This window comes from Narcine bancroftii, chromosome 10 (genome assembly GCF_036971445.1).
Source record: "Narcine bancroftii isolate sNarBan1 chromosome 10, sNarBan1.hap1, whole genome shotgun sequence".
Classification (NCBI taxonomy): Eukaryota; Metazoa; Chordata; class Chondrichthyes; order Torpediniformes; family Narcinidae; genus Narcine; species Narcine bancroftii.
In genome coordinates, this window is record NC_091478.1 from 57,152,916 (window position 1) to 57,169,212 (window position 16,297).

A 16,297-nucleotide genomic window follows, 5' to 3' on the forward strand; every position below is an offset into this window, starting at 1 on the left:
ATTAAACAGTCCGATTAAGCGTAAGCGAGTCTTGCCGTATATTAAGAAAATGAAAATTGATATTGCTTTTTTACAAGAAACACATTTGGTGTCAGATGTGGGAATAATGGGTGACCTCCACCCTCCCAAATGGCCACATCTGCACCAGGTGTACCGAGATGCAGTTACTAAGGGACCGAATTAGGGATATGAAGTTGCAGATTGATGACCTGCGGCTTGTAAGGGAGAGTGAGGAGTGAATCAACTCAACTTTCAAGGCGATAAATACTCCAGAACCCGTGTCAGGTAAGTGGGAAACCGTCAGGGGAGGAAATTAAAAAGCGAGAAAAACAGAGAGCACACCAGTGACTATCCCACTCAGCAACAGTTATGTTGTGTTGGATTTTTTTGAGGGAGATGACCGGACAGAAGATGGCCACGGGCACCAGGTCAATGGCAATGAGCCTGGCAGAGTGGTGCAAAAGAAAAGGAAAAGGAGAAATGCAGTAGTTATTGGGGACTCCATTGTCAGGGGTACAAACAGGAGGTTCTGTGAGCCAGATAAGTATACCCGCATGGTATGCTGCCTCCCTGGTGCAAGGGTATGAGATATCACAAATCAGGTCCAAAATATTCTGAGGAGATGGAGAGCAGCTTGATGTCTTGGTACATGTGGGTACAAACGACATTGACAAGAAAAGGGAGGAGGTAATGAAAAGGGATTACAGTGAGCTGGGATGAAAGCTGAAAGACAGGAACGCTAGGGTGGTGATCTCGGGATTACTACCTGTTCCAAATGAAAGTGATGAAAAGAATGTAAGGATAAGGAAAATGAATGTGTGGCTGAGGTGCTGGTGAACAAGGCAAGGATTTGGCTTCTTGGATCATTGGGATCTCTTTTGGGGAAGGCATGATCTTTACAAGAGGGACAGGTTGCACCTAAATCCAAAAGGTGTCAACATTTTGGCAAGTATGTTTGGTTCAGCAATGGGGCAAGGTTTAAACTAATTTGGCAGGGGTATGGGAACCTGAGTGATAGGAAAAAGGGTAGAGAAGATAAAGAAATGGCCAGGAAAAGTAAAATAGGAAAAGTAATGTTGGGAGGAGAAAGTAAAAAAATCAGATGGTGCAGTGAGTTTTTGGGTCAATGATAGTGTTAAGAAAATTACAAAGATAAATAGTGGGCAGAAAAATCAAAAGAAAATGTTACAGAAGTCACTAGATATTAAAAGGACAAAGAGCATAAGGGCACTTTATCTGAATGCCCGCAGTATTAGAAATAAGGTTAGTGAACTTGAGGCACAAATCAGTACCCATGCCTATGATTTGGTAGCCATCACGGAAACATGGCTAAAAGGTGACCCTAAATGGGAATTAAACTTTCAAAGGTATCAGGTGTTGCAAAGAGATAGACAGGATGGTAAGGGAGGTGGAATTGCACTCTTAATCAAAGATGAGCTCCAGGCAGTAGTGAGGGATGATATAAGATCTAAACAGCATAATGTTGAGTCCGTTTGGGTAGAGATAAAGAATAACAAAGGGAAAAAATTATTGGTGGGTGTTATCTATCGCCCACCAAATAACAATAGTTTAGTGGCACGGGAGATATATAGAGAGATAAGTGAGGCATGTAATAATGATACAGCAGCAGTCATGGGGGACTTTAACTTCCACATAGATTGGGAAAATCAAGTTGGTCGTGGGAATCTGGAAGAGGACTTCATAGAATGCATCCGCGATAGCTTTCTTGAGCAGCACATTAAGGAACCAACAAGAGAAAATGCTCTCCTGGATCTAGTGTTGTGCAATGAGATAGGTAGAGTAAATGATGTATCAGTCAAGAGACCATCTGGAAAATAGCGATCATAGTATGATTGAATTTCTCATTCAGATGGAAGGGGAAATAGTTAGATCTAAAACTAATATATTATGCTTAAACCAGGGGTGACTACCATAAGATGAGGGAGGAATTGGGCAGAGTGGACTGGGAGCACAGGCTAATTGATGAAACATTTGAGGAACAGTGGAAGATTTTCAAAGAAATATTTTGTACTGCTCAACAAAAATATATTCCGGTCAGGAAAAAGGGCAGCAAGGGAGGGAAAATTCAACCGTGGTTAACAAAGGAAATAAAGGAGAGTATAAAATTGAAGGCGCAGGTGTACAAAGCTGTAAAGAGCAGTGGGAAACTGGAAGATTGGGATAACTTTAAGAGACAACAAGGGGTTACAAAGCAGGTAATAAGAAATGGGAAAAAGGATTATGAAAGTAAATTGGCACAAATATAAAAACAGAAAGCAAAAGATTTTATAAATATATAAAACAGAAGAGGGTGGCCAGAGTTAACATAGGATCCTTGGAGGATGAGAAAGGAAATCTGCTAGCAAAAAATGAGGAAATGGCCAAGGCATTGAACAAATATTTTGTGTCAGTTTTCACAGTGGAAGACACGTCCAGCATGCCCAAGTGCGGAGTTAAGGATGCGAATATTGGGGAGGGCCTTGATAAAATAGTTGTTACAAAGGAAGTAGCGATGGAGAAACTAATGGGACTCTTTGGCTTGGCTTCGCGGACGAAGATTTATGGAGGGGGTAAAAAGTCCACGTCAGCTGCAGGCTCGTTTGTGGCTGACAAGTCCGATGCGGGACAGGCAGACACGATTGCAGCGATTGCAGGGGAAAATTGGTTGGTTGGGGTTGGGTGTTGGGTTTTTCCTCCTTTGCCTTTTGTCAGTGAGGTGGGCTCTGCGGTCTTCTTCAAAGGAGGTTGCTGCCCGCCAAACTGTGAGGCGCCAAGATGCACGGTTTGAGGCGTTATCAGCCCACTGGCGGTGGTCAATGTGGCAGGCACCAAGAGATTTCTTTAGGCAGTCCTTGTACCTTTTCTTTGGTGCACCTCTGTCATGGTGGCCAGTGGAGAGCTCGCCATATAACACGATCTTGGGAAGGCGATGGTCCTCCATTCTGGAGACGTGACCCATCCATCGCAGCTGGATCTTCAGCAGCGTGGACTCGATGCTGTCGACCTCTGCCATCTCGAGTACTTCGACGTTAGGGATGTAAGCGCTCCAATGGATGTTGAGGATGGAGCGGAGACAACGCTGGTGGAAGCGTTCTAGGAGCCGTAGGTGGTGCCGGTAGAGGACCCATGATTCGGAGCCGAACAGGAGTGTGGGTATGACAACGGCTCTGTATACGCTTATCTTTGTGAGGTTTTTCAGTTGGTTGTTTTTCCAGACTCTTTTGTGTAGTCTTCCAAAGGCGCTATTTGCCTTGGCGAGTCTGTTGTCTATCTCATTGTCGATCCTTGAATCTGATGAAATGGTGCAGCCGAGATAGGTAAACTGGTTGACCGTTTTGAGTTTTGTGTGCCCGATGGAGATGTGGGGGGGCTGGTAATCATGGTGGGGAGCTGGCTGATGGAGGACCTCAGTTTTCTTCAGGCTGACTTCCAGGCCAAACATTTTGGCAGTTTCCGCACCTGGTCCTGATGATATGCATCCAAGGGTTCTGAAGGAAATGGCAGAAATTATAGTTGATGCATTGGTGGTCATATACCAAAATTCCTTGGATTTTGGGCAGGTCCTGGTAGACTGGAAGTCAGCAAATGTCATGCCACTTTATAAGAAGGGATGTAGGCAGAAGACTGGAAATTATCGGCCAATTAGCTTGACGTTGGTAGTTGGAAAAATGCTTGAAGCCATCATTAAAGATGAAATAGTGAAACTTTTGGAACGTAAGAGTTTAATCAGGCAGATGCAGCATGGTTTTAGAAAGGGAAGATCTTGTTTGACAAACTTGTTAGGATTCTTTGAGGATATAATGGGTGCGGTGGATAGAGGGGAACAGGTTGATGTTTTATATTTGGATTTCCAGAAAGCGTTTGATAAGGTGCCGCACAAGAGACTTATCAGTAAGTTCCAGGAAAGTGGAGTCCGGGGAAGTATATTGGCCTGGATTGAAAATTGGTTGTCTGACAGGAGGCAGAGAGTCGGGATAAGTGGGAGTTTTTCAGGTTGGCAGAGAGTGGTAAATGGGGTGGGGCAGAGGTCAGTGCTAGGCCCACAACTGTTCATCATTTACATTAATGACTTGGAGGAGGGGACAAAATGTGGTGTAGCCAAGTTTGCGGTTGACACCAAATTGAGTGGAAGAGCAAATTGTAATGAGGATGTGGAGAGTCTGCAGAGGGATATAGTTAAGCTGGATGAGTGGACAAAGGACTGGCAGATGGAGTACAATGTTAGTAAGTGTGAGGTTATCCACTTTGGCAAAAAAAATAAAAGAGCTGAATATTATTTAAAGGGTGAAAAACTACAACATGCTGTTGTGCAGAGGGACTTGGGAGTGCTTGTGCATGAATCACAAAAAGTTAGGTTGCAGGTGGAGCAGGTTATTAAGAAGGCAAATGGAATGTTGTCCTTCATCGCTAGAGGAATTGAATTCAGGAGTAGGGAGGTAATGTTGCAACTGTACAAGGTAATGGTGAGACCGCACCTGGAGTACTGTGTCCAGTTCTGGTCTCCATATTTGAGGAAGGATATACTGGCTTTGGAGACGGTCCAGAGGAGGTTTACTAGGTTGATCCCTGGGATGAAGGGTTGACTCATGATGAAAGATTAAATCGTCTAGGATTGTATTCGCTCGAGTTCAGAAGAATGAGAGGAGATGTTATAGAAACATATAGGATTATGAAGGGTATGGATAGGATAGATGTAGGAAGGTTTTTTGAGCTGCCCGGGGAAACTAAAATGAGAGGACACAGTCTCAAGATTCGGAGGAGTAGATTTAGGACAGAGATGAGGAAAAATAGTTTTTCCCAGAGAGTAGTGAATGTTTGGAATTCTCTAACCAGGGAAGTGGTTGAGGCTGCTTCATTAAACATATTTAAAATTCGGTTAGATAAATTTTTACATGATAGAGGAATTAGGGGATATGGGGAGAAGGCAGGTAGGTGGAGTTAGGTCATAAATTAGATCAGCCATGATCTTATTGAATGGCAGAGCAGGCTCGATGGGCCATTTTTGGCCTACTCCTGTTCCTACTTCCTATGTTTCCTATGTTAATGTGAAGGAAAAAATGAAATTAAAGAGGGACTGGGTTGGACATGTATATTCTTCTTCATTTAATTCTAGAGCTAAAGGTGTAGCAATTTTGATACATAAAAATTTATCTTTTGAATTACAATCAATGGAGGAAAAGGCAGGATGTTTTCTTAAATTGAATTGTAAGATTTTTAGTGAATTTTGGACTTTACTTAATATTTTTGCCCCAAATGCAGATGATGAAATATTTATTTCAGATGCATTTTTATGTTTGGGTCAGGCTAATGATAATATTTTAGTTAGTGGTGATTTTAATTGTGTTTTGGAACCTTTATTAGATAAATATCCAAAGAAAGTTAAGAAATCCAAGATGGCAATTCAGGTCCAAGCATTGATGAAAGATCTTAATTTAGTAGATATTTGAAGACGTCTTAATCCGACAGAGAAAGATTTCTCCTTTTATTCATCTAGACATGAATCGTTTTCAAGGATTGACTTCTTTTTAGTATCGGCACACTTACAAGGGAAAATACAACAAGCGGAATATAAAAGTAGGGTGATTTCAGATCACTCTTTGTTATATTTTACATATGCAACTTCTGAGAAAATTCAAATGGCTTATCGTTGGAGGTTTAATACAATGTTGTTAAAAATATGGAATTTATTGATTTTTGGAAAAAACATTAATTTTTTTTAAAGTAAATTCTAATTCTGTTCAAAGTAAGTTTGTATTATGGGATGCTATGAAAGCCTATTTGAGAGGACAAATAATTAATTATACTTCTAAAATAAAAAAAATATCGATTAAATCAGAGTCTTGAATTAGAGAAACAGATTGATGAGTTAGAAAAGGAATTTCAGAAAGATGCTACAGAAGATCAGAAAATAGAATTATCTAGGTTGAAATTGGAATATAATACTTTGCAATCTTATCAATTTGAATGTGTGATTAATCGGACTAAACAATGGTATTATGAATGGGGAGAGAAAGCACATAAGGTATTGGCGTGGCAATTAAAGAAAGAACAGATTTCGAGGAATATTAATGCTGTTAGACAGAATTCTCTTATTACTTATAAACCTCGTGAGATTAATGATGAATTTTATTCATTTTATAAAAAGTTATATACATCTGAAGGAAAACAAGAAACTGGATCAATTTATCTTTTTTTTTTAATCACAGTTGAATTTATTGATATTAGAGGATGCAGATATACAGGAGTTAGAAGAACCATTTACTGATTCAGAAATTAAAATGGCTATGCTGGAAATGCCGAACGGTAAATCGCCTGGTGATGATGGATTTTCAGTTGAATTTTATAAAATTTTTTATGATGATTTATCTACAGTTTTTGGGGATGTATTACGTCAAGTTGGAGAACATTATGAATTACCTGAGTCTTGTTCTAGTGCTTTAATTACAGTAATTCCTAAAAAAAGATAGACGTCCTTTGAAAGTATCTTCATATAGACCAATTTTGTTGTTAAATGTAGATTATAAATTAATAGCTAAAATATTAGCGAATAGATTGGCTAAATTTTTACCCAAGTTGATTCATATTGATCAAACAGGTTTTATAAAGAATAGATATGCTTCAGATAACATTTTCTGCGTGATAGGTTTGATTAATAGATTTTGACAATCTTCAGATCACCCGATGGTGATATCCCTAGATGCAGAAAAAGCATTTGATAGAGTTGAATGGAATTTTTTGTTTAAAGTTTTGGAGAAATTTAAGTTTGGTCCCTTTTTTATTGGTTGGGTAGCTAGAGTATTGACGAATAGTTTGATTTCGGAATCCTTTAAGTTAACTCGATCAACTCATCAAGGTTGTCCTTTATCACCAGCTTTGTTTGCATTAGTGATTGAACCTTTAGCACAGCTGATAAGACAAAATACACAGATACAACATATGAAAGTTTTAGATGAGGAGTATAAAATTAATTTATTTGCTGATGATGTATTGGTGTATTTAATAAACCCAGCTCAGTCACTTTTGCACTTGAAGGAGTGTTTAATACAATATGGATGTCTTTCTGGATATAAAGTTAATTGTGAAAAAAGTGAAATGTTACCGGTAAGTGAAGGAGATTATTCAGTTTATAAGAATATTATTAATTTGAAGTGGACTGATCGAATTAAATATCTGGGTATAATTTTGAATGTTAATTATCAATTAAATTATGCTCCGTTAATGAAAAAAATTAAAACTGATTTGATTAAATGGAAAGATTTACCTATTAATTTAATGGGTAGGGTAAATACAATTAAGATGAATATCTTTCCACGTATACAATATTTGTTTCAATGTATTCCGTATTTACTTGATAAAATTTTATTTAGAGATTTGAATAAAATGGTTAGGGAGTTTTTATGGAGGGGTAAATTTTCGAGAGTAGCTTTGAATAAATTAACGGAAATATGAGTTAGGGGGATTACGTTTACCACATTTTCAAAATTATTATGAAGCAGCTCAACTTAAATTTATTAATTGATGGATTTGGTATGGCCTCCTCGTTGGGCTAAAATTGAGATGGCAAGTATTTCTGAATTTGAAATACATCAATTTTTGCTTTGATGGAATATAAATTTGTTACAACAATATAATGTGCCTATACTAAAACATTTAATGAAGTTATGGATAAAGAAAAATAAAATGACAGGCTCTAGGGGTAAATTATCGGCTTTGACTCCGTTGTATAATAATCAACTTATTTCTTTTTCAATACATAATCAAAGTTTATTGCATTGGAGATTTAAAGGTGTGAAAAGTTTGGGAGATTGCTTTAAAGAGGGAAAGTTTTTATCTTTTAATCAGATGAGGGAAGGTTTTGGTATTGATAAGAACTCTATTTCGTTATTATCAAATTCGATCTTTGGTAAAATGTATGTTTGGTAGAGATATGATTTTACCTGAAATGACTAAATTTGAGACTTTTCTTATGAAGGTACAAGAGAAGGGTTATATTTCATCTATGTATCAAATATTACAGGATGGTATGGATAAAAAGGGTTGGGATAGATCTAAAATTAAATGGGAAGCGGATATTGGTTTTATTTTTTCTGATGATGATTGGTTAGATATCTGTTATGATAGTGTAACTAGATTGATAAATGCACATTATGCAATGATTAATTACAATTTTTTACATCAATTATATTTAACACCTGAAAAATTTAAAAAAGTATGGTTTTCATGAATCAGATTTGTGTTTTAGATGTGGTGATACGGTTGGAACTTTTTTTCATGCTGTTTGGTTATCTCTACATATACAATCTTTTTGGAAGAAAATGCAATCTTTTTTACAATACCTGTATAAGATTAAAATAGTTTTAGATCCAACAGTATTTTTAATGGGTAGTTTGCAACCTCTGAAAGGCTTGGGATTAGACAAGTTTCAGCTTGCTTTTGTATATTTAGCTTTAACCGTAGCAGAAAAATATATTGCTAGTACGTGGAAAGATACAAATATGATTGATTAATAGATGGCATAATGAGATGAAATATTGTTTAATAATGGAAAAAAATGATGTATGTTTCGCGTGATAATTATATTTTTTTATTAATAAGTGGTTGTTATACTCAGAATATTTACATTTCAATTTATATTGATTAGATCTTAATGTGTATATTTAATTTTTTATTTAATATTCTTTCTTTTTTCTTTCTTTATGGCTCTCCTTAGGAGAGTTGGCTGAAGTGGGGAGGGGGGGTTCTTTTCTTTTATTTCTTTTTTTTCTATATATAAAAAAAGTTCATGTTTATGGTTAATTGTTGCATATGTCAAATATTATTTGTTTTTTGAACAAATAAATAAAGTTTTAAAAAAACTTCCTATTTCTACCCTCACTAGCACGTGGCACAGGCAGCAGTCCCAAGATCTCCACCCTGCTTTTCAACTTCTTCTCTAACTCTCAGGACTTCATCCCCATTTCTAACTTTGTTATTGGTCCCCACATGGACCACAACTTCTGGCTGCTCACCTTCCCTCTCCAGAATGCTGTGGACTCAGTCAGAGATATCCCTGACCCTGGCACCTGAGAGGCAACATACCAATCTCATCCTCAATCTCATCTCATCCAGCAAACCTCCTATCTGCTCCCCTAACCAGCAAGTCCCCTACTCTTTTCCCCCTTGTTTGCTGAGCCAAGGATCCAGCCTCTGTGCCAGAGACCCAACTTCTATGACTTGCCCCCTGTAGATCATTCCCCCCCCCCCCCAACAGTATCCAAAGCAGTATACGTTGTTGAGGGGAACAGCCTCCTGCCCTCCTGCCTCCTGCCCTCCTGCCTCCTGCCCTCCTGCCTCCTGCCCTCCTGCCCTCCTGCCCTCCTGCCTCCTGCCCTCCTGCCTCCTGCCCTCCTGCCCTCCTGCCCTCCTGCCCTCCTGCCCTCCTGCCTCCTGCCCTCCTGCCTCCTGCCCTCCTGCCTCCTGCCCTCCTGCCTCCTGCCCTCCTGCCCTCCTGCCTCCTGCCCTCCTGCCCTCCTGCCCTCCTGCCTCCTGCCTCCTGCCCTCCTGCCTCCTGCCTCCTGCCCTCCTGCCTCCTGCCCTCCTGCCCTCCTGCCCTCCTGCCCTCCTGCCCTCCTGCCTCCTGCCCTCCTGCCCTCCTGCCTCCTGCCCTCCTGCCTCCTGCCCTCCTGCCCTCCTGCCTCCTGCCCTCCTGCCTCCTGCCCTCCTGCCTCCTGCCCTCCTGCCCTCCTGCCCTCCTGCCCTCCTGCCTCCTGCCCTCCTGCCCTCCTGCCCTCCTGCCTCCTGCCCTCCTGCCTCCTGCCCTCCTGCCCTCCTGCCCTCCTGCCTCCTGCCTCCTGCCCTCCTGCCCTCCTGCCTCCTGCCCTCCTGCCCTCCTGCCCTCCTGCCTCCTGCCCTCCTGCCCTCCTGCCCTCCTGCCTCCTGCCTCCTGCCCTCCTGCCTCCTGCCTCCTGCCCTCCTGCCTCCTGCCCTCCTGCCCTCCTGCCTTCCTGCCCTCCTGCCTCCTGCCCTCCTCCCTCCTGCCTCCTGCCTCCTGCCCTCCTGCCTCCTGCCCTCCTGCCTCCTGCCCTCCTGCCCTCCTGCCTCCTGCCTCCTGCCCTCCTGCCTCCTGCCCTCCTGCCCTCCTGCCCTCCTGCCTCCATTATGATCTGTCTGCAGTTCATCCAGCTGCAACTCCAGTTCCCTTATTTGGTCTTCCAGGAGTTGCAACTGGATGCACCTTTTGTAGGTGTCATCATCAGGAGCATCTGCTGTCCCTGACCTCCTACATTCAGAGCTCTCAATGGCCTCCATCACCTGGTCTTCAATTTAAATTAGAGTAATTTACATAAACTTAAAAGAGAATTACCAAACCTTACCTCAGCCTCTGGAGCCAAAGCCTTGAAGTCCCCACTCCCATCACTAGGCCACTCATTCACTGGGCTCCTCCTTTAGCAAGTCCTCCTTTTTATTGGTCCCCACTAATTTACTTAATTACCCAATTAATTTCCCCCCTCCCCCCCCACAATAATCAATGACCAGCAGTCACCAGACTCACCCGATTGAGGGCTCCTCATCAAGTGAACAGCAAGGTAAGCTGTCCTCCACTTTTTAAATTTTCCCGCCCAACTGATGTCACGCGCCCTCACCCGACTTTCAAAATCACCTGGGAAAATTAAATAAATAAGCAAATAGATAGACAGGAAACCATAAATAAATAAATAAACCGACCCTTAGAATTAATTAAATGAATGAATACCAATAAATAAATATCAACAGACTACTCACGGATAACTAGCGACTCTCGTGGTTGAACACTCCTCAGCATGTTTCGCGGTGGGGGTCAAAAATGCAGAGTTGTAATTTCGGGAAATTTCTATAAGTCTGGAGAACTTATCAACAGTCTTATGCATAGCTCGAAGGCATAGTGCAGGAACATGCCATTCTGCTGGGTGAATAGTTTGAAAGGTGGTACCATCCGCCAGCCGACGCCCTTTTACATCCACCATGAACGAATGAGCTCGAAGGAAATTAGCCCCAAGTAGAAGTCGTGACACTGCCATTATAATAAATGGCCATATGTAAATGTTCCCCACGAAATGAACATTCATTTTGTCTGTGACATACATGGGTACGTTGGAATTACTGACTGCTGTGAATTGGAGTTAGGGATACCGTGTATCGAAACCAGTTGGTGGAAAAACACTAACCTCCAATCCTGCCTTCACCAAAAATTTACATTGGGATAGCTGATTCCAAACATATAGAAGGCTCGTAGATTTTTGGCCAACCGTCACAGCCATTAATGGTGGGTGGCCAGGGTTTTTCACAAGAACACACAGGGTGGCAGGCACTTACATGCATTAACTCCCCAACACCGGTGGTAAAAACACCAGGTGGAAGTGTCGACAGGCTGTCTGCCTGACGTGAGACATTACATCATTATAGGAGCTGGTGTGTTGAGATCATTGGCTTGGGAAGTAGTATCAACAATGCAAGTTCTGGGTATGGACAGCTGTGACACAGTGACATTGTCCAAAAACCTTTTGGTATGTTTTGTTGCCAGCCACAGGATATCTGCCTCTGCAGCTACTGCCCTGGGGTCTTCGAAAGAACTCTCTGATAATAAGAATCAAACACCTTCTGGAATCCTCTCCAGGAAGAGCTGTTCGAATATCATGTCTGGCTGTTGGCTGGATGCCAGGCACATTAGTTCATGTGGGGTGCAGTCACCCAGTTCCTCCATGAATAACAGTCTGGCGGCCCTCTCTCTACGGGCCATGCCGTAAATTCACAGCAGGTGCGCTTTTAGAATGTCATACTTGCGCTCTCCAGGCTGCGGTGGATCGCGCAGGACGTCACCGACTCACATGGCAGTGGCTTGGTCCAAGGCACTGATGAGGAGATAATAGCGAGTCGCGGTCACTTTGATCTTCCTGAGGTGAAATTGTGCCTCAGCCTGTCGAAACCACAGCTCTGGTTCCACCGTTCCCAAGGGCAGTAACTTAACAGCAACAGCTGTAGTATCCATATGGTCCAAAAGCTTGTTTGGTCACCAATTTATAGCCACTGAAAACGCAGAGGTGGCTGATGAACAAGAAATAATGACACACACACAGTTGCAGGTAAATCATAACTCATTTACTCGACTCGCATGTGTATTCTTTAAAACACTGAACCACGTGCACCACAGCATGATGTTATGATGTCCCGTGCTGGTTTGCTAGACTTCTGGGAGTTGTAGTCTATCTATAGTGCCACTACAGGAAATAAACATTTTTTTCCTTTATTTGTTCCTGTACTCCACAGTTTTAAATTTGTAATCAAACAATTCACATGATTAAAGTGCACATTCCAGATTTTATTTAAGGTTATTTGTGTACATTTTGGTTGGTCTATTAGTAATTACAGCCCTTTTTATTCATCGCCCCCTCATTTCAGGGCACCATAATATTTGGGACATAGCAATGGCATGTATACTGTATTAAAGTGGTCATATTTAATACTTTGTTGCTTTTGTCTTGCATGCAATGACTGCTTGAAGTCTGTGATTCATAGACATCACCAGGTGCTGAGTATCTTCTCTGGTGATACTCTGCCAGGCCTCTACTGTAGCTGTCTTCAGCTTTTGCTTGTTTCGGGGGCTCACTTGGATTTAGATCCAGGGGTATAGTGAGGGATGAACAGGTGCCAGAGCTCACCGGAGCGCCTCCGGCACCTCAGGGGACAGCTCTGGCACCTCAGGGGGGCAGCTCCGGCACCTCATGGGGCGGTTCCGGCACCTCCTTGTCACAGTTTTTGGTGAGCACCTAAAAATTTAGCACTGCACTCTTGTTTAGATCAGGTGAATGACTTGGTGATTCATACATTTTCCAGATTTAGCTTTGAAAAACTCCTTTGTTGCTTTAGCAGTATATTTGGGATCATTGTCTGGCTGTAGGATGAGTTTGGAGGCATTTGTTTGAACTTGAGCAGATGTTTCTACATGCCTCCAAATTCATTTTACTACTTCCATCAGCAGATACATCATCAATGAAGATAAGTGCACCAGTACCTGTGGCACCCATAACACCCCACCACTATGTGTCACAGATGAGGTGGGATGCTTTGGATCTTGGGCAGTTCCTTTGCTCTTGGCATTACTGATATAGGTTAATCTTCATCTCATCTGTTCACAAGACCTTTTTCCAGAATTCTGCAGGCTCTTTTAAATATTCCTTGGCAAACTGTAACCTGATTGTAAACTGTTTCTGTGGCTAACTGGTGGTTTATGTTTTGCACTGTAGCCTCTGTATTTCTGTTCATGAAGTCTTCTGCAAATAGTAGTCATTGACACATCCACACCTGCCCCCTGATTCTGACATATGTTTGGTGATTTTTTTTTTTCTTCATTATGATGAAAATTCTTCAGTCATCAGCAATGAGATCTTCTTTGGCCGACCAGTCCCTTTGCGATTACTGAGCTCACCAGTAAGCTCTTTCTAGTTAATGATGTTCCACACAGTTGATTGTAGTCATCCTAAGGTTTGGGTGATGTTTCTTATTGATTTATTATTGTTTTTTCTGCCTCAAAACTGCATTGTTGACTTTCAGTGGCTCATCTCTGGTCCTCATGTTGAAAAATGGCAACTACAGAATCCACCAGTGATCAAAAGCTTAGAAGCCAGCCAAGCTCTTTTATACCTGCACCAATGAAGCAACTAAACAATCCTGAATACTCACAAATACTTGTGAAGCCAAATGTCCCAAACGTAATGGTGCCCTGAAATGAGGAGACTATGTATAAAAAGTGCTATAATTTCTACATGGTCAAACCAAAATGTCTACAAATAACCTTGAATAAAATCTGGAATGGGCACTTCAATCACACATGAATTGTTTGATTACATATTTAAAACTGTGCAGTGCAGGGGCAAATATAGGGGAAAAACGTGTCTGTCGGAAACATTATGGAGGGCACTGTTGTTGACAGAGGAGCTGCCACACAGGTCAGTGAGGCCAGGTTGATTGAAATGTCAGGATCTAACAGAAATGGTAACACGCGGGCACAAATTGTACCAGAGACCTAGATTCAAACCTGACATTGGGTGCTCCCACTGTAGAGTTTGCATATCCTCCCTGAGATTTTGTGACTTTCCCTTGGATGCTCCGTTTTGTCCCTCATCCCAAAAACAGTGTGGGCTGGTGTGATCATTGGTCACTGTAACTTGCCTGCGGTGTGTAGGGGGAATGTAGAATCTGGGGGGGAGTTAGCAATTATATAGAAAGTATATTTTTTTGAATGAGATGATTGTAGGATTAGTGTAAATGAGTTGTCAATGGTCAGCACAGACTCGATGGGCAGACGGGCCTGTTTCTCTGTTGCATCAATAGGTGTGCAAAAAGGGATCACATTGTGGATCAGCTTGGAAAATTGCACAGTTACAGCTCCAGCGACCTGGGTTAAAATCGACGCTGTCTGTAAGGAGTCTGCGTGGGTTTACTCTGGGTACTACGATGTCCTCCCACTGTTCAAAGTGTGCCAGGGATTGTAAGTCATTCGGGTGTAATTGGGCAGCATGGGCTCGTGGGCTGAAAGGGCCCGTTACTGTGCTGTATGTGTAAATTTAAAAGTAAAATTTTAAAATTCAATTTAAAATGTAGTAATAGGCTGACTTTATTGTTTTTATACAGCTGGGTCCAGGCAGTCCACCAGGTGTATGGGTCTGCAGCACAGATATGGTCCTGACGGTCCCCTCCAATCCAGGTAATGACTTAATGTAAAGTGCAACAACTAATTGTACAATTTAATAAACAAACCATCACCTCATATGCATAGGATCAGCAAGGAATTGCATTGCATACACCGTGTCACACTTAGCTGAAATCCTAAATCTGAACTGTGAAGTTAAACCAGTTCACTGTGTTGGATTATGCTGTCCATTGGAGCCGCTGGCTTGGTACGACATGCAGGGATTAGATAGAATGGCAAGGCGAGATAAATTCACCTTCAACGACCCAGCAGTGCTTACCAGGTCAATTGATTTCAGCTCGCTCATTAGAAACAAGGAATGAAACCCGACCCCGTTAGTCACAGACACAGAATGCTCAATAACTTGCAGTTCAACACCAAAAAGGTTTTGTTCTTAAACTCACACAAACTCAGTCATTCTGTGCAATTAGTGCAATTAGTGATAACCACAAAACTTCATGCATTGAGGGAAGAGGGGAAGAGGGAAATAAGCCTACAGACCCTAAGCCCCAAATTATGCAACAGAGCACTGGACGAGGTAACATGAGCACCCCTTTCCCATGGTGACTTCAGTATGTTCCCACTGGGAACTCTGCACAAGACAGAGCCACTATGCTGGGAGGTCCTCATTTCCAGTTAGTCCAAGTTTTAGGCAGGGGTGTCATTTCTCAATTTCCACTCTCCCTCCACCTATATTTCTAATCTCAAATTATCCTGATCAGACACATTTTTTGGTTCTGACATAAAAACATAAAAAACTGGAAAATTTCAACAGGTTGGACAGCATCTGTGGAAAGAGCAACAGTTAACATAGAACATTATAGGACAGTTCAGGCCCTTCAGCCCATGATGTTGTGTTAACTGATATAAACGTGCTCCACAATACTCTAATCCTTCCCTACCTCACACTCATAAACTTCCATTTTTCTTACATCCACATACCTAACCAAGAATCTTTTGAATGTCTCTGTCATATCATTCTCCAGCATCAGTCCTGTTAATGCACCCACCATTTTCTGAGTAAAAAAAAACCTTTGAAGTCTCCCCTAAACTTTCCTGCACTCACCTTAAACAAGTGTCCTCTGTCACCCCAGGAAAATGGTGCTGGCTGTCCACCCTATCTAAGCTCCTCATAATCTTATGCACTTCTCATTCTTTGTCGCACTTGCTCTGTCATCCATGCTTCATATGACATCAGATAAATCTCCTCTGTACCCTCTCCAAAGCATCTATGTCTTTCCTGCAGATGCAACCAGAAATGAACTTTTCAAATTCAGGACTTTCACCCAGGGGAGCATGTTTGTTCTGTGTGGTAACTGAGAAAGTGGGCAAGGACAGTGGGTGGAGCATTGGGAATCTCTCTGACAGGCTGAAATGATGGGGCAGTCAAGACTAAGTTTCTTTGTGTAATGTGTTGTTGATGTTGTATAGTCTAACTGTACAAATAAAAATGAAAAGACAAAGGAGGATGGTGGGCATATATAGCCAGGCCTCATGCAAGCAGAAAGGGTGTATGACCTAAAAGTCCAGAAGGCAATGACATGGCCAGATGGAAGATTAGGTGCTGTTCCTTGAACTTGTGTTGGCCTTCAT

At 41.8% G+C, this 16,297-nt stretch overlaps 1 protein-coding gene and 1 long non-coding RNA gene across 12 annotated transcripts in view; one reads left to right on the forward strand and one right to left on the reverse strand.

The window, feature by feature from the left end:
- Nucleotides 1-16,297, forward strand: part of LOC138744586 (L-fucose kinase) — a 443,124-nt gene that overhangs the window by 298,439 nt on the left and 128,388 nt on the right. For 10 of the 11 annotated variants that reach the window (XM_069900973.1, XM_069900967.1, XM_069900972.1 and 7 more), the window contains one exon: nt 14,647-14,719. In XM_069900973.1, coding sequence (XP_069757074.1) covers nt 14,647-14,719 — 73 coding nt within the window. Of the gene's footprint in view, nt 1-10,148; nt 10,566-14,646; nt 14,720-16,297 lie in introns of those variants that run through there. The other variant, XM_069900978.1, reaches the window with a different exon arrangement.
- Nucleotides 10,532-12,313, reverse strand: LOC138744590 (uncharacterized). The gene is made up of 2 exons (XR_011345637.1): nt 10,762-12,313; nt 10,532-10,639 (listed from the first exon to the last, which is right to left on the reverse strand). It is a non-coding gene; the product is annotated as an uncharacterized lncRNA (long non-coding RNA).